At 50.0% G+C, this 24,089-nt stretch overlaps 11 protein-coding genes across 11 annotated transcripts; 6 read left to right on the plus strand and 5 right to left on the minus strand.

Annotated features, from left to right (window-relative positions):
- Nucleotides 1-2: 2 nt before the first annotated feature.
- On the minus strand, nt 3-788 carry N7506_005901 (oxidoreductase, short chain dehydrogenase/reductase family; the record flags this gene model as incomplete). The annotated part of the gene is made up of 1 exon (XM_056955194.1): nt 3-788. One exon carries the CDS (start codon nt 786-788, stop codon nt 3-5), a length of 786 nt encoding a protein of 261 aa, XP_056809528.1.
- Nucleotides 789-1,469: 681 nt separating this feature from the next.
- On the plus strand, nt 1,470-2,183 carry N7506_005902 (bZIP transcription factor; the record flags this gene model as incomplete). Its single annotated transcript, XM_056955195.1, has 2 exons — nt 1,470-1,490; nt 1,539-2,183. 2 exons carry the CDS (start codon nt 1,470-1,472, stop codon nt 2,181-2,183), a joined length of 666 nt encoding a protein of 221 aa, XP_056809529.1.
- A 1,757-nt stretch (nt 2,184-3,940) lies between these two features.
- N7506_005903 (beta-glucosidase) lies at nt 3,941-6,637 on the plus strand (the record flags this gene model as incomplete). Its single annotated transcript, XM_056955196.1, has 3 exons — nt 3,941-3,997; nt 4,058-4,295; nt 4,344-6,637. The coding sequence occupies 3 exons, from the start codon at nt 3,941-3,943 to the stop codon at nt 6,635-6,637; spliced, it is 2,589 nt and encodes an 862-aa protein (XP_056809530.1).
- A 359-nt stretch (nt 6,638-6,996) lies between these two features.
- Nucleotides 6,997-7,998, plus strand: N7506_005904 (NADP-dependent oxidoreductase; the record flags this gene model as incomplete). Its single annotated transcript, XM_056955197.1, has 1 exon — nt 6,997-7,998. The coding sequence occupies one exon, from the start codon at nt 6,997-6,999 to the stop codon at nt 7,996-7,998; it is 1,002 nt and encodes a 333-aa protein (XP_056809531.1).
- Nucleotides 7,999-8,293: 295 nt separating this feature from the next.
- Nucleotides 8,294-13,424, minus strand: N7506_005905 (uncharacterized protein; the record flags this gene model as incomplete). The annotated part of the gene is made up of 15 exons (XM_056955198.1): nt 8,294-8,525; nt 8,576-9,036; nt 9,096-9,111; nt 9,163-9,849; nt 9,905-9,955; nt 10,008-10,079; nt 10,132-10,255; nt 10,314-10,649; nt 10,725-10,887; nt 10,938-11,680; nt 11,724-11,957; nt 12,012-12,291; nt 12,339-12,565; nt 12,621-13,149; nt 13,203-13,424. 15 exons carry the CDS (start codon nt 13,422-13,424, stop codon nt 8,294-8,296), a joined length of 4,377 nt encoding a protein of 1,458 aa, XP_056809532.1.
- Nucleotides 13,425-13,856: 432 nt separating this feature from the next.
- Nucleotides 13,857-15,127, minus strand: N7506_005906 (Zn(II)2Cys6 transcription factor domain-containing protein; the record flags this gene model as incomplete). The annotated part of the gene is made up of 2 exons (XM_056955199.1): nt 13,857-15,005; nt 15,059-15,127. The coding sequence occupies 2 exons, from the start codon at nt 15,125-15,127 to the stop codon at nt 13,857-13,859; spliced, it is 1,218 nt and encodes a 405-aa protein (XP_056809533.1).
- A 440-nt stretch (nt 15,128-15,567) lies between these two features.
- N7506_005907 (uncharacterized protein) lies at nt 15,568-16,157 on the plus strand (the record flags this gene model as incomplete). Its single annotated transcript, XM_056955200.1, has 2 exons — nt 15,568-15,632; nt 15,692-16,157. The coding sequence occupies 2 exons, from the start codon at nt 15,568-15,570 to the stop codon at nt 16,155-16,157; spliced, it is 531 nt and encodes a 176-aa protein (XP_056809534.1).
- Nucleotides 16,158-16,381: 224 nt separating this feature from the next.
- Nucleotides 16,382-17,633, minus strand: N7506_005908 (sialidase family protein; the record flags this gene model as incomplete). Its single annotated transcript, XM_056955201.1, has 3 exons — nt 16,382-16,813; nt 16,874-17,039; nt 17,095-17,633. The coding sequence occupies 3 exons, from the start codon at nt 17,631-17,633 to the stop codon at nt 16,382-16,384; spliced, it is 1,137 nt and encodes a 378-aa protein (XP_056809535.1).
- A 1,268-nt stretch (nt 17,634-18,901) lies between these two features.
- Nucleotides 18,902-20,086, plus strand: N7506_005909 (uncharacterized protein; the record flags this gene model as incomplete). The annotated part of the gene is made up of 1 exon (XM_056955202.1): nt 18,902-20,086. The coding sequence occupies one exon, from the start codon at nt 18,902-18,904 to the stop codon at nt 20,084-20,086; it is 1,185 nt and encodes a 394-aa protein (XP_056809536.1).
- Nucleotides 20,087-21,117: 1,031 nt separating this feature from the next.
- Nucleotides 21,118-21,849, plus strand: N7506_005910 (DUF3716 domain-containing protein; the record flags this gene model as incomplete). Its single annotated transcript, XM_056955203.1, has 1 exon — nt 21,118-21,849. One exon carries the CDS (start codon nt 21,118-21,120, stop codon nt 21,847-21,849), a length of 732 nt encoding a protein of 243 aa, XP_056809537.1.
- A 396-nt stretch (nt 21,850-22,245) lies between these two features.
- Nucleotides 22,246-23,521, minus strand: N7506_005911 (FAD-dependent oxidoreductase; the record flags this gene model as incomplete). Its single annotated transcript, XM_056955204.1, has 5 exons — nt 22,246-22,552; nt 22,609-23,012; nt 23,067-23,265; nt 23,318-23,437; nt 23,493-23,521. 5 exons carry the CDS (start codon nt 23,519-23,521, stop codon nt 22,246-22,248), a joined length of 1,059 nt encoding a protein of 352 aa, XP_056809538.1.
- Between the last annotated feature and the right edge of the window lie 568 nt (nt 23,522-24,089).

Here is a 24,089-nt window from a genome sequence, read left to right on the forward strand (position 1 = left end):
GGTTAAACCAGTAGCCTCCCTCCATTGCTACTGATAACGGTACCGGTCAAATTCCAATCTTTCATACAATAAAGATACGCCTCTGCAATATCCTGCGATCTGCCCACATGCCCAGTCGTAGTAAGCTTTCCCAATTCAGAAAGTACACTGGCCTTGCTCTCAGAATCCAAAACATTCCACATCGCGGTATCCATACCACCGGGGCTCACCAAGTTCACCCTGGTGGGCTTCAAATCCAACGCAAGGCCTCTCATCATGCCATGTAGTCCGCTCAGGTATGAACTTGTCACCGCCCACCCTGCAATCGGCTTTTCACCGGACACACCAGTTGTCAAAGTAATCGAACTTGCTGGACCGGGAGCAAGATTTTTATGTCCGTATTGAGCAACAAGCAACGGGGCAAAGAAGCGGACCATACCGGTTTGCTTCATGGTGGTGAAATCGGTGTCGACGAAAGGCGTGAGCTGAGGTGAATCTCCTGCCGTGAAGATAATGTGGTCAAGGACCCCAACCTTTGAGAACAAATTTTGAACCGTTTCTTCGAGGGTCGACTCCTCCGCTAGATTTGCAGCAAATCCTATGATCTCCGCGCGGGAAGAGGGATAGGCAGTTTTCAATTTGGCAATCGCAGAGTCAATTCGGGCCTGGGAGGACGAGGAGAGTATAACTTTGGTGGCACCGTATTCGATTGCTGCTTCGGCAGCATCAAAGCCGACGCCAGAAGTTCCGCCAATGACTAGGATACGGCATCCAGTAAGCTTGTTGATGTATTTCGTTTGGTCTGGCATTCTTGTTGCACTCATGGAGTATGGTGTCAGGCGGAAAGAGTAATGGAGGATGCTTGATCGTTCTCATTCCTGACACGCATAATGATGCCGAATTTAAATTCCAGAGTACCGGTCCAAGGTTACGCCGCATCACTCATACAACAATAAACAAGTCGCCGCTGAAACTGCCTGGATAGCATTTTGATAGCAGACGATGACAAAGACATGAGTGGTAATCCTTCCATCGGCGACATTTGACTCGGAGTAAGATTCGGCTTATTGATCAATTGGCCTTCGAGAGTCACGACATCGAATCGTGTGGAGATAGATTTGATGTTGAGACCCACCAAATATTGAAATTGTTCTCTCACAACCATTGCTGTGATGTATCAGATAAGCCAGCTGCAAAATTCTTGCGATGAAAAATCTTTAGAATTCTATGTGAAAATTGAAATGGAAGGATTCAAGAAGCTAGTTCAGTTTACTCCCCGCACCGCTTGAGCACAGACCACCTAATGCAGCCACGGTCAGCACGTGACCACCTGCGGCCAAAAAAGGAGGTTACCGAAATCGTCATTTCACTCAATCAGACTAACCCCGGGCCATGTCCGAACCATCGAACACAGACCACCAGGCTGTCTAGTGAAGTGACCGAGACAAGTCCGAGTAAAACAACGATATTCTTCGCGTAATCCAGCATCAATGGACCCCAAAGATCATAAGGTAGTCACTTGTTCATATTAGCCACAAGACGTCTGACCATTTTTGTAGGGTGTGGATCGACTATCACGAGTTCGAGATAACCAGCGCAAAAGCCGGGCTCGCAAGCAAGAGTACGTGAAAGAGCTAGAACAGCGCCTGGCAGCATGCGAAGAAAAAGCCAAGCAGGATGACATCCAATCCCGACTCATGACCCAGAAAGTCGAAGCCGACAACCGGCACCTTAAAGCTCTTCTGGGGAAACTCGGTATTACCCCGGGATTCATTGAGCAATATCTGCAACAAGCCAGTGCAGCAGTTGTGAACGGGAAGATTGCTATCCCCGCTGCCCAACGGCCAGAAGACAGCCCGGAATCTCGACCGGCCGCGGAGACACAGCGCGTTTCTGGTTCCCCACAGACCGAGAAGGTCGCTGAAAATACCAACGAGTCAACAGACAAGGCAAAGCAAGAGAGCACAGACCCGTCATTTTGTGGCTGTCAATCCGAGGGACAGACGACAAGTGATGAGGATGTACTCAACTCAACGCTCTGTGCCATTGCCGAGGAAATGATCAATCAGTACAACACCAAAGGAGTCGATGTGGAAGAGATCCGCCAGAGAATCTGGTCTGGGTTCCGAGCTGGTGTGGACGGCACCGGTTGCAGAGTGCAAAATCATGTCCTGTTCCAAGTTCTGGACGATATCAGCCACTAGCAAGGACCCTGCTAGCGACCCCGAACAATGGCGCTGGCAAATCCACCTTTTCGACATTTTCTCTCGGCATTCCGAAGAAAAAAATCTGGGCAGTTGAACTCGGAGAGCAACGCCAAGAGACGGCCTATTGTACAACTGAAATTCAAGTACTTGTACCCGCAAGGGGAAATCAGGAGGAATTGGACGGGAAGTCCATGTTGCATCCACGATGCGGGTCAAATGTGCGTGCAAAGGCCGTGCATCACCCGGGGACGAGAAGCGGCACGCTGGGGTTCCGGCACAGGCCGATGCCCAAGTGGTCTGATCCGAATGAACCCAGATCTCTGGCGGAGGGAGCAGGAGAGGCCGACAGAGCCCTTGTACTCTATGTACCTCATACCATACCGATCGCATTAGAGGTCCATCAGACAACGCGATGCCCTGAACCGCCCATCGAATAGATTCGCAATTCCGGGGAGCCACCAACAGTCAGCATGGAATGATAGTATAATATTTATCAGCCGATTATTAGCCGGCAAGAAGGTAATGGATTTACAATGATGCCTTTGGGCAGGGATCGACGTTGTAATTTTTGTACAAAGCTATTGGCATCCGGGGGATATCCGATTTTGAGCATCCAGTTTTCCTGAAAATTCCCGATTCACGGACACATCTGTGGAGACATCCCCACTGGAACTGGAGCCGAAGACTAGTCCTAGTTTGTTGGCTCGGTGAGGGTGCTTTCAGTATAGTAAGCAAAGACGGTCTGAGAGTTGACGTAGTTGCGGAGTAGATTGATTATCAAGAAAAGCGTCGAGCCTATGACAAACATCGTCAGATGGGAACCAAGATGTATTTAGCCGAAAGACGGGGAAACGGGGATTTAGCAGATGTGGGGGGGAGCCGAGTTGCCGGGTCAAGTGGGATGTTGGGGTTTAGGGTGGGATGATTGTAGGGACTCGTGCGTCCAGCGTTGCACTTGCTATAGCCGAAGCCGAAATGCACCCCGAGCCAAGAGTTGCGTCACCCCGAGTTGGCTTTACTTTGACAAATGGCAAGACGATGCTTCGGAGGTGTGTCGGTTTAGGACCGGGATTTGTTGAAGGGCCCAGTCGAATTCAATAATTTAATCGCGCAGTAGTATTTGGGGCTTGATGAATTGGAGAACAGATACTCGGAATATGCTCTATACTTCATATACCGCAGGGCTGTTGAGAAGATACTCAGCGGAAAGGCATAGGCGTATCCGCGGTACTGAGCCGGGTTCCCCACAATTTCCCCATCGGGATTTGTAGATCGGCTCATGAGAGAGCTCTATAGTATTGTGCTCTCCGTACTCCGTACTCCATACTGCGTATTCTCAATGCTCAAAATTACTCTGCGCTCTATCAGAAAGAAGCAAAGGGCGGCAGTGCAGAGATCGGAGGGATCCACAAGGGATGCCGAAGTTCAAGCGAAGCAAGGCATGAAAGCGTGCTCAGATAAAGCGTGGGTAAAAGGGATTTGTCTCCCCCTACGGAGTATGCCAGCCACAATTGTACCTGTAATCCCTTTCAAGGAATCGATGTGTTCCAGCATTGGCCAATAGGAGTGGGTGGGTGTAAATATGATTAGTAGAAGAGTGCATTTTTTGTCGATCCCTTTCTCCGCATTGTCTTTTATGGAGCTTCACACTATTGGACCCCCTGTCCTGCCCACACATTTAAACAGCTTTCCCCCCTCCAAGCAATTGGACTTTCTAAATTCCATTGTGGAAATCAAATCACCTTCCAGTCACAATGAAGTTCGGGTGGGTAGAAGTAGCTCTGACAGCTGCTTCCGTGGCAAACGCCAATGTGAGTCGCGTCTCCAACTCCGTTTTTTTTTTTTTTTTTTTTTTTGCTAATTGTGTCCAGCCGCTAGCATACTCTCCTCCATCTTACCCCTCACCATGGATGACCGGTGCAGGTGAATGGTCTGAGGCCTACACTCGCGCCGTGGAATTCGTCTCCAACCTCACACTCGCCGAGAAGGTAAACTTGACCACCGGTGCCGGCTGGGAACAAGAGCGATGTGTCGGAGAGACGGGTGGTATTCCCCGACTAGGCATGTGGGGAATGTGCATGCAGGACTCACCTCTGGGCTTGCGCTTCAGTATGTTTCCCTCCAGCTCCTCGACTGGCACCTGCTAACATAAGACAGGTGATTACAACTCCGGCTTCCCCTCCGGTGTCAACGTCGCCGCAACATGGGACAAGCGACTGGCATACCAGCGTGGTATGGCCATGGGCGAGGAACACCGCGACAAGGGTGTCGATGTACAGCTCGGTCCCGTCGCCGGCCCACTGGGCAAGTACCCCGATGGCGGCCGTAACTGGGAGGGATTCGCGCCTGATCCCGTCCTCACCGGTGTGATGATGGCCGAGACCATCAAGGGTATGCAGGATGCTGGTGTTATTGCTTGTGCAAAGCATTGGATCGGAAACGAGCAGGAGCACTTCCGTCAGTCTGGCGAGGCTGTAGGATATGGATACAACATCACCCAGAGTATCAGCTCAAACATTGACGACCGAACTATCCACGAGCTGTACATGTGGCCCTTTGTCGATGCCATTCGTGCTGGCGTTGGATCTGTCATGTGCTCATACAACCAGATCAACAACAGCTATGGTTGCGCGAACAGCTACACCCTCAACCACTTGCTTAAGGGTGAGCTTGGCTTCCAGGGCTTTGTTATGAGTGATTGGGGCGCGCACCACAGTGGTGTTGAATCCACCCTCGCTGGTTTGGACATGTCCATGCCCGGTGATGTCTATCTAGGCAGCCCCTACTCGTACTGGGGAACCAACTTGACTATCTCAGTGCTGAACGGTACAGTCCCCGAGTGGCGCATCGATGATATGGCCGTGCGTATCATGTCTGCTTACTACAAGGTTGGCCGTGATCGCCACCGTACCCCTCCCAACTTCAGCTCTTGGACTCGTGACGAGTACGGCTTCGAGCATACCATGGTCAGCGAGGGCTGGGAGAAGGCCAACGAGCGTGTCAACGTCCAGCGTGACCACGCCAACGTCATTCGCAAGTTGGGCGCGGACAGTACCGTTCTGCTGAAGAACACCCGTGGTGCTCTGCCTCTTACTCACAATGAGAAGTTTGTTGCCATTCTGGGAGAGGACGCTGGATCCAATGCTTACGGCGCCAACGGCTGCGATGACCGTGGCTGCAACAACGGTACCCTCGCAATGGGCTGGGGTAGTGGAACGGCCAACTTCCCATACCTGATCACCCCGGAACAAGCCATCCAGAACGAAGTTCTCGACTACAGCAACGGCCGCACCAATGTCTTCGCCGTGACTGATAACTGGGCACTCGACAAGGTGGCTTCCACCGCTGCCCAAGCTGACGTTTCTCTTGTCTTCGTGAACGCTGACTCCGGCGAGGGCTTCATCAACGTCGACGGCAATGAGGGTGACCGCAAGAACCTCACCCTTTGGGGTAACGGCGAGGAGGTCATCAAGACCGCCACCCAAAACTGCAACAACACCATTGTCGTTATTCACAGCACAGCCGCTGTTCTCATTAGCGACTGGTACGACAACGACAACATCACCGCCATCCTCTGGGCTGGTCTTCCGGGCCAAGAGAGTGGCCGCAGTCTCGTTGATGTTCTTTACGGTCGCGTCAACCCAGGTGCTAAGAGTCCCTTCACTTGGGGCAAGACCCGCAAGGACTATGGTCCCGACATTGTCACTGTGCCAAACAACGGTGCCGACGCACCCCAAGATAACTTTGAAGATGGAATTTTCATCGATTACCGCCGCTTTGACAAGGATAACATCGAGCCCATCTACGAGTTCGGATACGGTCTGAGCTACACATCCTTCGCTTTCTCCGACCTGAAGGTGACCCCTCTCAACTCATCCCCCTACAAGCCAACCGTCGGAAAGACCAAGAAGGCACCTGTCCTCGGCGAGGTCGGCGAGGTATCCGAGAACATTTTCCCCAGTGGTATCAACCGCGTCACCCAGTACCTCTACCCCTGGTTGAACTCCACTGATCTCCGCGCCTCATCGGGCGACCCAGACTACGGCATGGAGTCTTCCGAGTACCTTCCTGAGGGCGTTGCCGACGGCTCTCCCCAGGACCTGCTCCCCTCCAGTGGAAACTCTGGCGGCAACCCCGGCCTCTTCGAAGACCTCTACCAGATCACCGCCACCATCACCAACACTGGCTCCGTGTCCGGTGATGAGGTGCCTCAACTGTATGTCTCACTTGGAGGCGCAGGTGACCCCAAGAAGGTTCTCCGCTCGTTCGACCGTGTGACAATTGCCCCCGGTCAGACTTTGCAGTGGACCACCAAGCTTAATCGCCGTGACGTGTCGAACTGGGACACCAACTCCCAGAACTGGGTTGTTTCTGACGCACCAAAGAAGGTGTTTGTTGGTAACTCCTCGCGCAAGTTGCCCTTGTCGGCGGATCTGCCGGCCAGTCAGTAAAAACACCTCTTGAACACGGAGGTGAGCAGCTCGACACTTTGTTGCACATTGCATTTTTGTACATAGCCTTTTTCCTTTTTTTCTGGAACGGGGAAGTCCCCTCACTACGTGAATGTAGTTAATGAAACTTGAACCTATTTCAATTCATCAATCTCCCCTAAGCAATGCCCCCTAAGCAATGCCCCCCTAAGCAATGCCCCCTAAGCAATGGCACAATAGGCGGTAGTACCCGGTCTCCACAATAGCCTATTCGCCCCCGGGTATCTGCCGAAAGCCGAACCCTATAAGAGCAATGGAACTGACCTCCAGAACATACTCATACGTCTCATCCAGCCACACATCCATCCAAATTGTTCAAAATGCAAGCCGTCCGCGTTCACCCCTCGCCAACAACGGCCTATTCCCCAACAAACCCAGCACCAACAACATCCCTCCACATCGACACAATCCCAGTCCCAACACCAGGCCCAGGCCAACTCCTCATCAAAATCAAAGCCACAACCATCATCCGAGACATGCTCACATGGCCCGAGACATACGCCAAACACTATACAATCCCCGGCTACGACTTTTCCGGAATCGTAGCCGCGACAACCCCAAACTCCAACTTCAAAATCGGCGACGAGGTCTTCGGCATGGCGCACGCAGACCGAGGCTCAACATGGGCGCAGTATGCCATCGTACAAGAAGATGAAGTCGCGCGCAAACCTGCATTGAGCTGGGAAGAGGCCGCGGCGTTACCGCTGAGCGCGCAGACGGCGTACGAGGCGCTTTTTGTTCACGCCGGGCTTGTGGCGCCGGCGGTAGGAGAGGTAGAAGATCAGGAGCAGAAATATGGCAAGGACCACAAGGTCGATAAGCGTGTTCTGGTTACTGGGGCTGCGGGTGGGGTTGGGATTTGTTTGGTTCAGCTTGCTGCGTGGGCGGGCGTCCATGTTGTTGCGGCGAGTAGTTCGGACGAGAGGAATAAGGAGTTTTTGAAGGGCCTGGGGGCTGATGAGGTTGTTGAGTATGGCGTTTTGGAGGGGACGTTTGATGTTGTTATTGATTGTGTTGGTGGGACCGTGTTGGAGAGATGCTGGTCGGTCGTGAGAGATGCTGGTGTGTTGATCTCAGTTGATTCGGCGAGTTTTGACTTTGTGAATTTGCACTTGAAGTCTGGAATTGGCAGGAAGTGTGTCAAGGCATTGTTCTTTATTGTCGAGGGTGGGAGTGCTCTGGGTGTTTTGGGGGAGTTGGCAGGTCGGGGACTTTTGAGGTCTTTTGTTGCAGCTTCGTTCGACTTTGAAAGAATCAGGGAAGCTTATGACTTTGCTAATGGTCGGTTTGAGGGCAGAGGCAAAGTGGTATTGACAATCTGAATGGTTTTCTTCCGTCGGGATATTGTTGGAGGTTCCAAGGTTATATGAGTACTACCTTGAATGTGGAACCGTTTTGGATGTGGAAACCGAACATTACTATGGACTGAAAAATAAAATGGTACGGAAATCGAGTGGCTTTTTCATCAATCCATATCTTGCTGTATGTCATAAGTCGCTGCATGACACAACGCAGCTCCCTTGATTCTAGAAGGGAACGATGTCACCGGAGAACCCACCTTGATGATTGATTCCAGACTCAAAACTCATCAATTTTTTGCACTCAAAGCTCATCACATCAACGATCACATTCGCTGTGGAATGTCTCGTACAGACTTTTGAAAGCCGACCCTTCTCTTGACAATAATGCAGTTGGTGTATCGAATTCCACAATCCGACCCTTGTCCATAAATGCAATTTTATCAAAATCGAGAATCGTATGCAATTTGTGTACAATAGCGATGATTGTGCGTTCCTTGAACTGCTCTCGGATCACACTCTGCATGAGCGTCTCTGTCTCAGAATCCACACTTGAGGTAGATTAGCAAACGACCTTACAATTAGAATAAGCCATGCTTACCTGCTAGTCGCCTCATCCATAATAAGAAGGTTGCTTGATTTGCAAATTGCACGCGCAAGACAGAAGAGCTGCTGCTGGCCATGGGAAAGAAGCTCATCTGACCAGTCGGCGTCTAATCCGCCTTTGGACTCGACGTGGGACCAGAGATTGACAACTCGAAGAGATTCGATAATTTTGTCATCGGTGGCAGTCCCTTCTGGATTAGCGTTGAGGCGTATTGTACCGTGGAGGAAGAAAGGTTGCTGGGGAATGGTATTAATTCTCGATCGCACGTGTGCCCTTGAAACCCTGGAAATGTCCACGCCGTCAATGAATATAGAGCCACTCTTTGCTTCAAGAATTCGAAGCAAAGCCGAGAGCAGAGACGATTTGCCGCTGTGTAGTGAGTCAGTGCTTTTTTCCTTCTCTGCCTCGAGGAACAGCCACGGTGGTGGTAACGAAGGGTTACAAACCTGCCAGTCCTGCCACACAAGGCAATTTTTTCACCATGGGAAACTTTGAGATCTATTTCCCTGAGTACTGGTTCGGATGTGGTTCTGGATAATGTTAGGGGGAACCGAGTGCAGTTAGGCGGCTGTAAAACTCACTCATAAGATGCTGAAAGGTTGTGAATTTCCACACAGCCTTTTTGTGGCCAGTCTTCATCAACAACCTGTGTCTCAGAATCCAAATCCTCGGTAGCGGTTTGCTGTTCATATGATCTTATTCGCGATACTGCACCAATTGAAGTCTCCAGGTCGACCCAGTTGTTCACAAGTGCCCGGAGCGTCCAACTGAAGTTCACGATGTTGAAAAGGGCAATACCTAGCAAGTTATTAGAGGTGCTGCCTCTCAACGATAGAGCCACAGAAATGACAATGACGGCAATAGCTGCCACTAGTAAGTCCAAGACAAGGATAAGCCATCTCTGAATGCAGTAAAGCAGGTAGAAGGGACGCTGAGAGGCGTCGAGTGCGGTTTGGTTCCGGTGTTGGTAGTCACCCACCCAGCCATAGGCTCGGATACTGGGTAAGCCACCGAGGGCTTCTAAAAACTGGGAGAACAAAGGTGCCTTCTTCTCGATATCCAAAAGGCGCATTTGGCGTGAAGTCTGAACGTAAAAGGTTGCCACGTAGTATACCGCCAGGGCACAGACCGGAATCACCGCTACGGTGATGTAGGAAGAACCGAAGAATACGAGGAAAGCCTCAATGACACAGCTGAGGACAGAATTGATAGTTAATTCCAGAGCACAAGGGAGCTCATCGTCAATAAGTTCTAAATCTTGGCTGAACCTGCATGATAGACTGTGTGAGAAATTGATACTAGGCAAAGTAGCAGCGCACAAACCTGTTCGTGGTGTTTCCAGCATCCGTAGAAGTCAAGAATGAAGTTTTTGCCCTGTTTCATGATCTTAGTGACTGCCATATAGATTAAATTCTGGGTATCTTACCTCATGGTGGTTTGTAAAAGTTTCTCGTGGAACTTCCGAGATGTTTTGGGCTGTATGATCATGATAATAACCCTGAAACAGTCAATCAAAAAGCATCACAAGATGATCCAGAAGATTAATTTACCATGAGCCTAAGAAGGCAGTCAAGAGAGAGAACATGCCAAGTGCAGCATAAACAGAAAGCCAGTACCAGATATGTTGGTTTGGATGCTGCTCGTTTGCACGAGTCCACCACTGCAGCCATATTTCTGCGCAATGGGTTAGCGATAAACGAGACTAATTTTCCTATCAGTAGAGAGCACTCACGTGGAAAGCTGAGTCCAAGGATGAAAAGAATACAGCATGCTACGAAGATCAAAAGCAGAGACCAGCCAATATTCTGGAAATAATAGGAGTAGACTGTGAAGTCACCAGTCCTTCGACCCAAGTCATCTGCCTGATCCTCTTCGATGTTTAGTCCTTGAAGCGTTTCTTGATCAAACGTGATGTCTGGTGCACGGGTAGTGCTGGGCGGCTTGGAACTTTTAGAAATGGCACTGACGTAGCCTCCAGAGTTAATGAGATCCTGATAGCATCCTTGCTCAATTACCCTTCCATCGCCATCGAGGGCAATGATGTTATCTGCGTAAGCCAAGTGATGCGCTGTTGAAAACGAAACGTGTCAACATCCCTAGCCTTTGATGTGAAGGGAAGAATCAGCTTCAAAAATGTACCTACCTGAGTTCGTTGCCATAATGACTGTTTGGTGAGTACATTTGATGGTACCATGAGTTGAGAAGACGCCTTCCAGTATAAACTTTTCTGTCTCCCGATCCAGGCCCGTCAGAGCATCATCCAGAATAAGGACTTTCTCTTTTGAGTAGAGCGCACGCGCAAGTGCCTAGACAAATTGTTATTTCAAAGCACATGGAGTTTGAAATCCACACATACCACCCGCATCTGCTGTCCTCCACTCAGTCGAGATCCACGGACGCCGACTTTTGTTTGATCGCCTGCTGGAAAGTGCTGGAAGTCGGGTTGTAGAGCACAGACCTGAATAACCTGGTTGTACCAAGTTTGATTCCACGAGGAACCCCCGATGATGTTCTCCTGAATGGACCCGAAGGTGATCCAAGGCGACTGGCTGCAATAAGCCGCATTGGTAAAATTGGTAGAGATTGTGCCAGAAAGCTCGGACATCTCCCCAAGAAGCACTCTTAGGAAAGACGACTTTCCACTCCCAACAGGGCCAACGATCATGGTGATTTGAGAAGAGGGAATCTCAATATTGAGATCTTTGAGCACTGACTCAGCATCAACAGACCACGATGCAGATAGATTCTGGATGGTAACACAGGGATCAGCGAGTGGCTGTTCGCTTGTTACCTCAACATTGACAAGAGGGGACTCCACAGTAGCGAGTTTCGACTGAGAGGTTTGACTGCCGTGCTTCAATCGGTAGTCCACTCTTTCTTTCTCTAGTAAATGCTTTTGGATACGCTGGAAACAGTTGACAACCGCCAAAGAATCTTCCGAGCCGTTGACAATGGCACCCATCGGAAGATCCAACAGCGAGAAAAGAGTGAGCGCAGAGAACGCTAGTCCGTTAGTGAGGGTAGCCGAATTATTTGCACGTGCGATCAAGATGTAGGCACCGAAACCCCATGCCGGTGCAAGAGCCGAGGAAGCGTACGCTAAGAAATTAGCAAAGTCTCGGGATGGGGGTGGACCTCTTACAAAGTGTGACACCCAAGGCTTCATAGAGACGGAATCGGAACGAAGAATTGATCTCGGCTGATCGTAACTCTCGAAGGCTGTTGGAGATAGTCTCTGTCAAGCCCGTCATTTTGACACTTTTCATCACGCCGAGAACCCTTGAAGTAACAGCAACTCGCTCTTCAACGGCCTCGAGCCAGACTCCTTGCGCCTCGCCACAGGAGACAGCCAAGGGTACTCCGGCTATCAGACATACTGGTCACAGCCGAGTCAGTTAGAACTCCGGTCAGTTTGGTTACAAAGACTTACAGATAACAAACACAGTGGGTGCAATGATAGCCAAATTTAAAAGTCTTGCCAACAGCCACAATGAGAGAGCGATCTCAATTAGACTGCAGTACACTTCATGAATCTCTCTCAGGCAACTGCTAATTCGCTCGATGTCGGTACTCATCAGGGTGATCGCACCGGAGTCCCCAACAGCCGTGGTGCTCATACGCAGAGTCTTCTCGAAAATGAGTGTTACCAAATTTCCGCGCATCATAGTGATGAGTCGGTTTATCTGATGCTCATAAGCTGCACGAGAGATCTAAGTCGAATTAGTTGAGCTCACAGGATTCAGGCCAGACCACATACGGCAATACCAATGTACACGATAGCATATGCGGCCACGAGGCCGCGGGCATAATTTGTCGAGTTAACATGTTCGGGCTCTGTCATGAAGTTCAGTACTCGCTCCACGAGAAAGGGCTGTGCAAAACAAAAGCCCGTGTGCGCAAGACGAGGTAGAACGCCCTGTACAAATACCCATTTGTAGTGAGATATCATTGTCCACAACAGTGCGTTGGGCTGGTATTGGTTGGCTGTGGTTATCAATCAACTACTGACATAATATGGACAAGACTGTGTAGAACATACCACGGGCCCATTTTTCATAGATCAGGGTGGAATCAGATGCGGCTTTGATATCGGTGTCAAGTGCAGGAAGGTTCTCCACTGTCAATTTGGCTTTTGATCCAAGCCAAAGCACAGGATTTAACCACCAGAAAGTAACGCGGCTCAATACACCACTCGTTGACTCGATCGGACTGTTTTGGTATGTCTTTTTGAGCGAGGATCGCTTCTCGGTCGCTTCAAACACGAGAGTGATTAGTTTGATTGCCCATGATATCGCGAGCACAGCAGTCACAGACTTGGGACCTGGCATGAAATGCAGAGTCCGAAGTCGGGTCAGATCAAACAGTAGTGTGAAGATGAGAAAAACATTAAGAATAGTTGATGGCCGTATTGAGCGAAGATGCTCCAGATGAGATAAATAGAGTAGCAATAGCGACGTTCCGATTGTGGCAAGCTCCGTGGCTAACGTCGCAGCAGTCTTCGGGCTATTTTGATGACCCCAAAGGGCAAACAGCACCATGTGACATGATGTGTGAAGGAGCCAAAGCAACTGAGCGGGTTAGCATGAAGAACGTATTCCCAGAAACACGGTGATTGACCCACCTCTTTCGCGGCGTATGACCATGATCGATTAACTTTTTCCAATGCGCCTTGAAGCCTCCAACAGCGAAGAGATGCCGCGAGGAATGTCAGGCCAAGCGGGACCAGGGTTAGAATGGTCTCTTCGAAGAGCAAGGTAAAATCAAATCCATGCAAGCAAGAAGACGCGACGATAGGGCCGAATGTATTCTCTAGCTCAATAGAGCATTTGGAAGGGTCCAACATGGTTAGTGCATCGGAATGGGTGAGAATGAGGCTAAATAGTTTGGGGTACAAAAGGGGGCCCCACACTGGGATCGCTGCCTAATGCTTGGAAGGCCTCGAACTTTGACTCATCCTGACTCGATGGGATTCCCGGAGATCTGCACAAATCCAATATTTTCTGCTGTCATCAAGAGCCTTGGAAGAGTCAAACTTTTCACTCCGTATACGGAGTGTATGGAAGCGATCATTTTCAAATGGCCGTCATCTAGCAAGCTGAAGCCCTGCAGTCAAAATGCAGTCACCCGTAAAATACAAGGCAACCCAACCCGCTCGAAGTCATTCCAATATTCCGACATTGAATTATTCCAAAATTATAGTGGTATTGTCGTTTATTCTCACACTATCTAAAAATTTCGTTCAATTCGTTTCAAGCCTGTGGGAAACCCAAGGAAATCACGGCGTTGACATCCCCGTCAAGACAGTACTTGTGCGAGGTATGGGTACTTCCTGACCCTGTGCCGACCCAGTCGCGATGACATGCATTGGCCAAACCATTAACCATTTCCACTCAGCGGGAATAATACCGTTGATTCCTTCCACTTCCCGCGCTGGAATTCCGCGAAGCCACCAAATATCCTCATGTTCGTGGATCAGCGCAAATGCATAGGCCAGAATAATAAGAGCGCGAGGCCTTCTGGCAGCCACATAGGCAATGTAGGCTTGTGGAATCACAGGAGGGAACCCACAAAACATTCTGCGGAGCATGTAGTCCTCTTCGCCCTTCTGCACGGCGATGTAAAACCGTTCTATATATGCGACCGCCTCTTCGTACACTTCCAATGTCTCCTTGTCCATTCCATCGTCCTCGGGACGATAGTGGAGAAGAAATTGGAGCGGTTTCAGAGGCCCGTTATAAATACGTTGCTCGCGGTCGGGGCTCCTCCAAACATCCGGTGCGGCGAAAAGCAAGGGACACAACGCGGAATTGTTCGCAACCAACTTTTCGTAGGCAGATTTAATCACGGTGCGAATGCCCTGAGCCAAAGTGAGCCACATCACTGGTGGGTCATAAGGCAGGGTGGAGGGTTCCGACCGGAGAAACAAAGTGTATAAAGACAAAAGAACGGTGTTAAAGCATACTGCGTCGGTGGTAGTATTGTCGAGACTTGCCGTAACGGGCCGATGTTTCCGGACTGCGGAGTCAATATATCCGTGATACACCGGGCGCAGTGCGCTTGCTTCTTGTGGTAGGAGCGTTGAACGGTGGGCGGCTCCCAACGCTAGCAGAGTGTGCAAAAGGGGCTCATACTCGAACGCCATCTTTGGCACTGACACACCCCACATCTTGGCCATTGCGGGTACTTTGGCGGAGCTCATAGTGTTGCATGTTTCCGTGACCCATTGATGAACCAGTCTCATCTCAAGGATGCGCATCGACCCGAGCTCCGGGGATGGAAGACTGGGGCGGGGACCGGGTTGAACCAAGCGTTTGGTAACAGCCTTGGACTTGTCGGGATCGTACATCCGTGGCTTTAGAGTTGGCCATTCACATGTAACGCCATGGCGGGTACAGTGGCCGCAATCTGGGCGTTGCTCATCGCACTGGCAGGGGTGTCAGCGGAATGCGCGATCAGCATAGAGGACGGATGCCTTACCTTCACTTTCCGGGCTTTGCATCGGAGACACCCAGTAGTCGACTTGCGATGAGTGAAGCGCGGAGGCATTATTCGGAATCATGCAGCAGTGATCTCGGTATCGGGGAGGCGTCGAGTGAAGTTGACTTTCCGCCCCCACAAGGCTCGGAATCGGGCTCGGGACTCTGTATTGTTTTGGGTTAAGCGCTGTGCTGAGGGGCCGTTTCAGAGCTGCTGATTGGTCAATGGGGCTCGTATTTCTTTTTCCAAATGCGTGTGCCTACTCTTTGTATAGTTTAGCACAGCCTTGTGAGAATGATGTTTAATTGTTCAACGTTGATCTTTGGGTGGATCTAAAAGACATCTTCAAGCTTCCAACCGCCAAAATGCGGATCTTGGGTCCTCGGGACATATAAAAGCTTATGTGACGCCCCCGAGTTTTGGCCCATTATCTACACTTCTGCACTTTCACCTTTACACTACCTTCGGACGAGACGCTGAGAAGAAGCACGAACATTGAACCAGCCAAAATGGGTCTTATCAAAACTGGTCTCACATTGGCGGGTAGCTATGGTCTTATCAAAGCCGCATCCAAGTAAGTTTCTCTTTTGAAGTACTCCGTGCTCTAGATTCTCTAGAACCAGGCACTGACAGGGGCATTAGGGCTGCAAATAGTCATGAAGAGAAAAAGCAAAAACGTGGCAACCACCCACAATATCCTCAGAGCTTTGATCAGGGCATGCCCTCCTACGGCCCCAACCCAAATAGGCCTCCTAATGGCTATTACCAAAGTCATCAACCGTACCAACCACATGAAATGCCTGCCAATGGGTACTATCAAAATCATCAGAGTCAACCTTATGAAATGCCTGCCAATTATTTTACCCCGGGAAATCAACCTCAGCACAACTCTACGCGACACGAGATGCCGGCCAATGAATACATCCCCAACGGAAATTCAAATCACCATCGTGGACATGACAGTAGTCATCCGTATCAAGCGCCTAAGGAACTTCAGCCACCAGCAAGCCCCGTGTCTAGCATGGGAACCATACCGCCGCGGTATCAATCGGGGCACAATACGCCGCGACAGGATAGTCCAGTTTCGTCACAACATTGACGTGCTTCAGATGGACTATTAGTCTATTGGTAGCAAGTTTGTTTGGATAAAATCTCGAGAAGATTCATGTTTGGGATCATCTAGCGTAGCAATTTCCCAAGTCTCTGTACCTAATCTTAAGCTTTCACGCCTTATATCGTGATGAGAGAAATCTTGAAACACATAGACTTGATTCTCTAGTCCCGAGTAATGGACTATATCTATTGCAAACATCCAGCATGAGCTCACAATACCTTTTTCAAGTCAATCACGCTCGCTGACACCCGGTTGTTAGTTCCCGACAGCACACCCGCGGAATGCACAACCAGATAACGACCATTGTCCTCTGACAACACCCTCAAAGACCGGGTGTATCCATGCTCCTCGGGGGATGCAATTTCAGTCCATTCGCCTTCGCCAAGGGCTTTGTTGATAAACAAGGTGCTCTGTGTTCCAGAGCTTGCGATGATCGTGCCGTTCTTGCCACCGAACGGTGTCCACACGACATACGGGGAAGAAGTCGGCTTAGTGCCACTAGATACCACCAGACGTTGGTGGGGAGCGGCGGCAACCTTCTCAGGATCCGATGTGATTCGGTAGTAGAGCGGGAACGAGTAACTGGAAGTCCCGAAGAACGAACCGTACTCGTAGATATAGAAGTATTTTCCATTGGGAAGCTGCGAGCGTCGTCAATATTGTGATCTCAGTGTGCACTCGTATATTGCGTGGATGCTCACCTTAGCCACAACCGGCATTCCGGGACGGTCGGTATAGGTAGGATAAGTGACATCTTCCACGAGGGCTCCCCAGTTCTTCAAGTCGGATGAAGTCTGGTGGACCATTGTCTGACCATAGGTTGCATTATCCCTCTGGTCAGAGTAGTAGCAGATGAGCTTTCCCTTGCTACTTTGGTATTAGCAGAGGTATTCAGGAGTATGTGAATAGGTGTGAAACATACTGAGCAAGCAAGAAGGGCTCCCAGACTGGGGTCAGTCCGTTGATGGGCTCTGCCCTCCCACCGGCGGCGATGTGGCTGACGAATTTCCAAGTCACGCCATCATCTTGCGACGCGTAGAGATCAATGTTGGTTGAGGAGAGATCGGTTGGGATACTACTTCCTGCCAGGAGTAGGGTTCCCTTCTTGAATGAGCCGACACGCTCAGGCAGGTAGTAGAGGAAAGGTTGGTAACGCAGTCCATAACCATTGGCGGTGTCGTAAACCTTGGAGATCTCCTTCCACGTCTTACCGTAGTCTTGGGAGCGGTAGATGGGGAAATAAACTTGTGGTGGCTCTGGAGAATAGTTCTCCCAAGTCGCTAGAAGGTCGCCATTAGGCAGGTGTTCATTGCGCGGGTACAATGTCCGCGGAACAATGTAGTCAGAGGGTGGGGTGAAGATGGTGACATTGTTGAGGGCGGAGGGAGAGGAGTGTTTGGAGCGCGGAACAGAAACTGCCGCGGCAGCTGTAGCCAACGCAAGGATGTTCGAGATTCTCATTGTTCAACCCTTGAAAAGCCCAAGCTACCTGACACTATCTCAACAGCATAATGGTGGCTTTTATACTTGTGTAAATTTTACAGGATACAGAATACCCGAAAAAACATGCAACACTCCGGAGTTATCCCACCGGAGTTGGCCTCATTTTGGACTAAGTTGAGGCGATTGCTTTTGGCCAAGCTCTTTAGTGAAGAATTTCCATCAATCGCGCGAAAAGCTGCGGTTAGTAAGCCGCCCCCAGCCCCGACCCCGGGACTTCCCCTGGGACTTCCAAGCCCTGGAGGCTGGGCAACCTTCCCCCACCGTTAGTGCCCCAGCACATAAAGAACGTTGGTTCTGAAGTTCCTCAAGTCTTCTCGCCGATAATCTCCATCGATGCAACTCGATGCAATTCTATCGGGCAAATATAGCCTCAAGATTGCTACGTATGCATTGGAAGGACCAGATAGGTCAGTCATGCACGTGTAGAAGGGGGTACCTTTAAAGTAGAACTGCACAGGTTGAAGAGGGACTTGGATAACCAGTGGGCAGTCTTCCGTATTGACACCCGAGGCCGTTGGCAAGCGCCAAGCAGAGAAATCACGTGCGCCCATTTATTTGTTGACAACTTCGCACTGCGACATCTCCCTGTGGAGGCGATCTCTGCAGGGTATCGTTCAAAAGTCCAAGATTGTGCAACGGGACCACGATCTGAATACTCGGGTCACCCGGTTATTCGGAAGATTCGGAGCACAGCCGTGCTTGAAACAAGGCGCAATAGGGTGGACATATCCGAGACGTTTGCCCCAATGAAGTCAATGATTCTGCCTGCCATGTTAAGCGCTGGATGCTCCCACATCCACTGTTCCCCCGTGTGTACGATCCATGTGGTTGAACCAGAGAGACAAGATGATTGCGCAGCAAGGCATCAAACCGAACCGGCCCCCAACCCCCACATCCAAAATTAGCGATTTGGTTACGACGCAACCAATGACGGCCGCTCAACGAGCGGGGTCCCTCCCGCGCTGTCAGCACACAGCCTTCGAACAACGCAAATAACGCAAATCCTCTAGCAACCCGCGTTTTGAGGCTGTTGATTGGAATGTTAAACACACATGGGGACTGGCTAAGCCCTGCGTCAAATTAGCTTTGATGAGCGGTGACCGTGGGGATGTGGAACTTATATACCGGCTTGCTTCTACAAAATTGCATCGTGTTGACAGGAAAACCTCCCTCTGATCTCATCCTTTGACCAGCGACGTTCCCGTTACATTTCCGTCTCTCCCAAGATGGCCCCCACAGAACTTACCAGCAGGCCCAAGCTTTGCCATAGTTCCATCGAAATGTGGCAGCGATCCAAAGAAGATTGGATTGATCGATCGACAAATGCATTCCAAAACTCCAAAAATCGCGCCCAGAAATCGACTGCAGACGCATGGAATCATTCCAAGAGCCGGGCTCAACAATCCACCATGCAAGCCTGGACCAGCTCAAAATCTCGCACTCAGCGAGTGTCAATGGGTGCCTGGAACAAGTCGATCGACGCATGGGTTAACTCCAAGGAACGATGTCAGGAGTCAGCAACCAGTGCGATGGATCGATCGGTCGCCAAGTGGAACCAGTCGGCGGACCAAATGCACCAAGCCGTCTGCGTGCAGCAATCATTGAACCGTCGCTCGACGCGACCGAGCCAAAAGAAAGACAACGCCTCGCCGCCGTCATCGCCCGACTCAACAAAATCCACATCCCGATTTTACGCGCAATCGAACCCCTCGACACCAGCTTCGCCGGTCAGCAAAGTTGAAGTGCCCGTGGCAATCACAAAACCTGTGCAGCCTTCATCAGTTGTGGATTCTGCTTTGTCTGCCAAAGACCAGATTGGAGCATTGCACGACGCTGCCACCGCTACCGGTTCTCTGGTAGAGCGAACAAAACAACTCCGTGATGACAGGAACCATGTTCTAGGCGAGATCGAGCTTGAGTGGGTAAACTCCACCATCGCCGAGGCCGACAGCACATCCAGCGATCTATCGAAATTTATAGAACCATTCTGGGCTGCTCAATACAACAAAGATACCACAGAACGTAAGAGCTGGAGCCGCCGTGACATCCAACGGGCCCTGAAGAAGGAATCCCGTATGCTCGATGCTCACAGCAAAGTCGAAACGGTCTTCGGACACCTCGAATCCCTACCCGCAGAGTTGAGCATCAGCAGCACCGAGCTCAAGGATGTAGAATCCCCCACCTCTCAAGGCATTGCGGAACTTCCCACCACACGCGTGGTATTTATCGCCGAGCTTCCCGGGGACTCACCGATTGAGAGCCCTTGCGCCGGTTTGCCTTCGTCCATCTCTATTCCAACGATTGTGGTGACACAATACGAGGGTAGCGACGATGATGTCTCACCTGTTCGAGGGCGCAGCCCTCCAAGTTACGAAGCGAGTGCGCTCCCAGATGTGAAGGAGATGCGATAGAGCGATCGCCACTCTGGTCAAGTTTTGTATTCACGATACCACGGTTTGGAGTTATGGAAATTATGAAAATATAGCCCCACGAATGATGAATGATATGATAACTTTGCGACTTGATTCCAAGTCTTGGATCAATTTTTCCCTGCCTAACTAAACCTTGGAAATAAGTGTAACTGTAACATATTGGATGGTGAATCACCAAGCCATCTAGCTACTCTATCTTGTCTAACTCAATGGAGCCAACGGATCATACATAATAGCAAGCCTTTACAGAGGGCAGCCCTGGAGTGGTCTTTATGTTAGTCACCTGGGCGTTGTCAATGCACCCCGAGGCATCAAGGCTGTCCTCCAGGCGAGAGTGTGAAATGCTCAACCTTGGAAGTTCACTCACAAAATTACGCCTCGTTTTTCAGTGGAGATTGATTGAACAAAAAGATGTGACTGGGTAGAGCTTGTACAATTACAAGTGCAGACTTGAGAGAGCTCGCTGAAAGGGGGAGCGAGAGTGGGTCTCATTGATGCAACATCAACAATAGACACTCACTCCTATTCACTTCACTGTTTCAACCCATTGACTCCATTGAACCAACAGAATGCATATATATTCAGCTATTCATTATGGTATCAATAGACTGGTAGTATAATGGTATTGTCAAGACAGAGTTGATTGAAGTCTGGGTTTTTCAATCAATAGTCATTCAACGTCCAATCTATGGGTTGCCTCTGGGATCTCCTATAAGTATCCCTTCTAGGTCTCACTTGGCTCTCATCTCTCCTTCTTCACATCTTCTGCCATCTCTCCCCCCAAACAATCTCGATCTAACACTACATTGGATCTCCTGTGTGCTTTCATTTAAACTCCACCAGTACGCCACAAAGCTCGCTGAAGGTGCACTATGCCACCTGAGTACCGATTCCAGTCGTACTCTCCGGAAAGAGCCGAGGCGGGATTTGCCTCGAGGTATGCAATCTTCATTTTTGACATGGCAATGATAAACTAACTCTGCCAACAGCCTGTTCAACCCAAGGAGAACATGCCCACCATTACTGCCGATGCCATAGATTTTGAAGGACCATTTTCTACCAAGCTCAGCATGAGCAAAGTGCATCATGCTGCTGATCTGACCATGAGTCCCGAGGGACGTTTTCCCTTCCAACCCTGCATTAACGGGGACCTCAAGCCACCTGGAGCGTGTGCCATGTGGATAATGAAATCCTCGGAACGCTGCCCTCGACCACCGATTGCTCCGCTACTCCAACATCTGGAGCCCAAAAAAGAGCCCGCTTTCCGTAACGGCTGGGCCTACACAAGCTTTTATCGGGAGCTCTCCCTCAGCGAGAGAAGCATCGAAGCTGGACTCATGCAAGTTGTCGGAGACCTCTGTCCAGTTCCCTGTGTCGCATGCCAACTCAAGCTTGGCCCATTCTCTCACTGCATTTGCGTCGAAAAAGTCGATTGTTGCGCAAACTGCTGGTCCATAGATCTGGAAGAGCTTTCCTTCGACGCACAGGAGGCATCTATCATCGCCTTCTGCAGTGAAACGTTCCGTCCATCTTCTCTTCTTGACCACTCTTTCGTCCCAAGCCAGCATCTCCCAGCCAGACCACCATCGGAATACGAATGCATGCAGATTAGCATGGGAGGAGCGAACCATGTCAATGAATCCCACAACATGTATCCAATGTACCAGTACCTGACTCAGACATCGTTGGCCCTTTCAACTGGCGCGGAGAGGATCCGGGATGAGTTGCAAGACTACCACTGAGCCGTGCGCTCGTGGGACACCGCACTCTGGGAAGAGCTCAAAGCTGCTATCGAGGAATACTTTCTTGTGCAGCAAGGCGGGGCTGTCGAGATAGACCTTTTAGTTGACAAGATGGGCTTTCTCTTGCAACAGCAAGATGCGACTGCTGAAGTGAGCTCTCTCATTGATCAGATGAGGGCACTGCTGCTTGAGAATGAGGCCCCAGGAACTTGGGAATTCTCGTCTGAGATTCCCCGCGAGCCAATTCAAATGGATATGGGGGTTTGATTTTTTTTCCCTTTGATTTTGGGTCTGTTCTTGCTTGCTTCATTATTCACTTGCTTTCACCTCACTGAGATTGCGTGACCAAGTACTACCATGATTCCCAGATGCGCCACCCAGTGATGGTGTCTGAGACTAGAGATGTGATTGCGGGAAAATTCCTTGGAGTTCTCGTGTTACAGTGTCAACCGCTTCAACAGCCATTCCGTATCCAGCTTGGAATCCCGTTCCACCAGCACCATAGTTGTGTACAACTACTCTCTGGCGATTCATTCCATCCGGCGTTAAATCCTCCCTAGCAACCCGAGCACCTCCTTGGCGAGATGGGCGTAGTCCAGAGAATGCACCCAAGATCTCGGTATTGGATGAATCCAAAGCAGGCAACATTGCTTTAGTACGACTCAGAATGGATTCCGTTTCTTCACCAAATGTATCCGCGGTGCTGTTTGAATACGAGTCAGGACCTGTATTACGAAACTATGGACGCACATCACTGACCTGACGCCCTTTTGCATGAATCCACCCAGAATCACATTGCCGTTGGAGTAGGGCCGAGGAATCACGTAGGTTTCGTAGTCCTTGCCGTGTCTCATGGTATTTTGCTGAATCTGGGGAGCTTTTGCGAGAAGGATTTGTCCTCTGGTTGGAAAGCACTTTGAATCCTGTACTCCTTCTAGTTGCTTTGCTGCATTTCCAGTACAGTTGAAAACCACCCTTGTGCTCGGACTGAGGAAACCTGATGTAATTTTTGAAAGCGTTCCGCGGATAACCTGAACACCGTTCTCCTGGGTAAGCTTTTCGAGAAGATACTTGATATGCAATGGTGCATTGATTGTCACAGTGGTAAACGTTATCCCGAATGCAACCCCAGAAGGGAGTTCGTCAGTGGGAAGCCGTCTGAACTAGTTTATGTCAGTAAGTCACTTGGAGCGTTTGAATAGAAATTCGCAGCTCACGTCTTTGAGATACCCAGCCATAGAGTCTATCTTCGTAGCAGGAGGCAGCTCGTCCCAATACTCAACCGAGGATGTCTCCTTCACAAATGAATTCTCTCCATCCTTTGCCGCTAGGCCAAGCAGATGAGTGTATCCAAGCTTATCCCAACGCAAGGCGTTGTCGTCACTCGCAGATATCGCAGAGAAGTTGGCACCGGCCCTGCGTCTTGTTAAATGGCAATCGCATTTATTGGCACAATAGACCCACATACCATGGTGATGTGTAGTTTATAGATGTATCCCCAGGAAGGTGCTCTGCAATTATAGTGGTGTGTTGGCCATGACCTTTCTCAGCGAGTACTAGTGCGACGTTTAATCCAATCACGCCGGCGCTGTAAAAGTACAAAAGATTAACATCCAACTCCTTGTTTGACATGAGAAACTCACCCAACGATCACGATAGAGTCGTGTTTCATTTTTCTCAAAGTCTTTGCTGCTTCAGTCTCTCGTACCTGGCAGTCGAAGCTCATCCATATTTGAATCACTTAGGCTTCAACCGCGGTAAAGTCCGCGGGCCGCGGATGACGAACTATTTTCCGATTGGCTGAAAGTGAAAACACTGTGGTGGGGCTAAAAGCTTGGCGTGACGGGAAAGCTCCATTCCACCTGCCGAAAAGGGATATTTTCCTGAGTTTTACAGTCCGTGCCTGCCGAACAGTTGACTTCTATATTTATTTGCCTATACGTCATAATTTGAACATCACTATGATCTCGAAAAATTCGGAAAATCCAAAAAGAAGAAAGAAAACATGTAATTTGAGCTACCGAGTACGGAGTATACAGGCTCTGATTGCAGTAAAGGTGGTTTACACAGAACCGGCTCGTTTCATGTGTTGTCAAATCATCAGGTCATATTTTGGGGGTATTAAGCTTTTGTGTCCTTGATATGGTTGCTATCCAGCTGGTAATAAAATTGTCGCACTGGAGAGAGATGCATCTCGTAATAATTGGGCGCTGAGAGGGTGATCAAATCGCCCGACCGTG

Source organism: Penicillium brevicompactum, assembly GCF_028827555.1.
Source record: "Penicillium brevicompactum strain IBT 35665 chromosome Unknown utg000005l_segment0_segment0, whole genome shotgun sequence".
Taxonomy (NCBI): Eukaryota; Fungi; Ascomycota; class Eurotiomycetes; order Eurotiales; family Aspergillaceae; genus Penicillium; species Penicillium brevicompactum.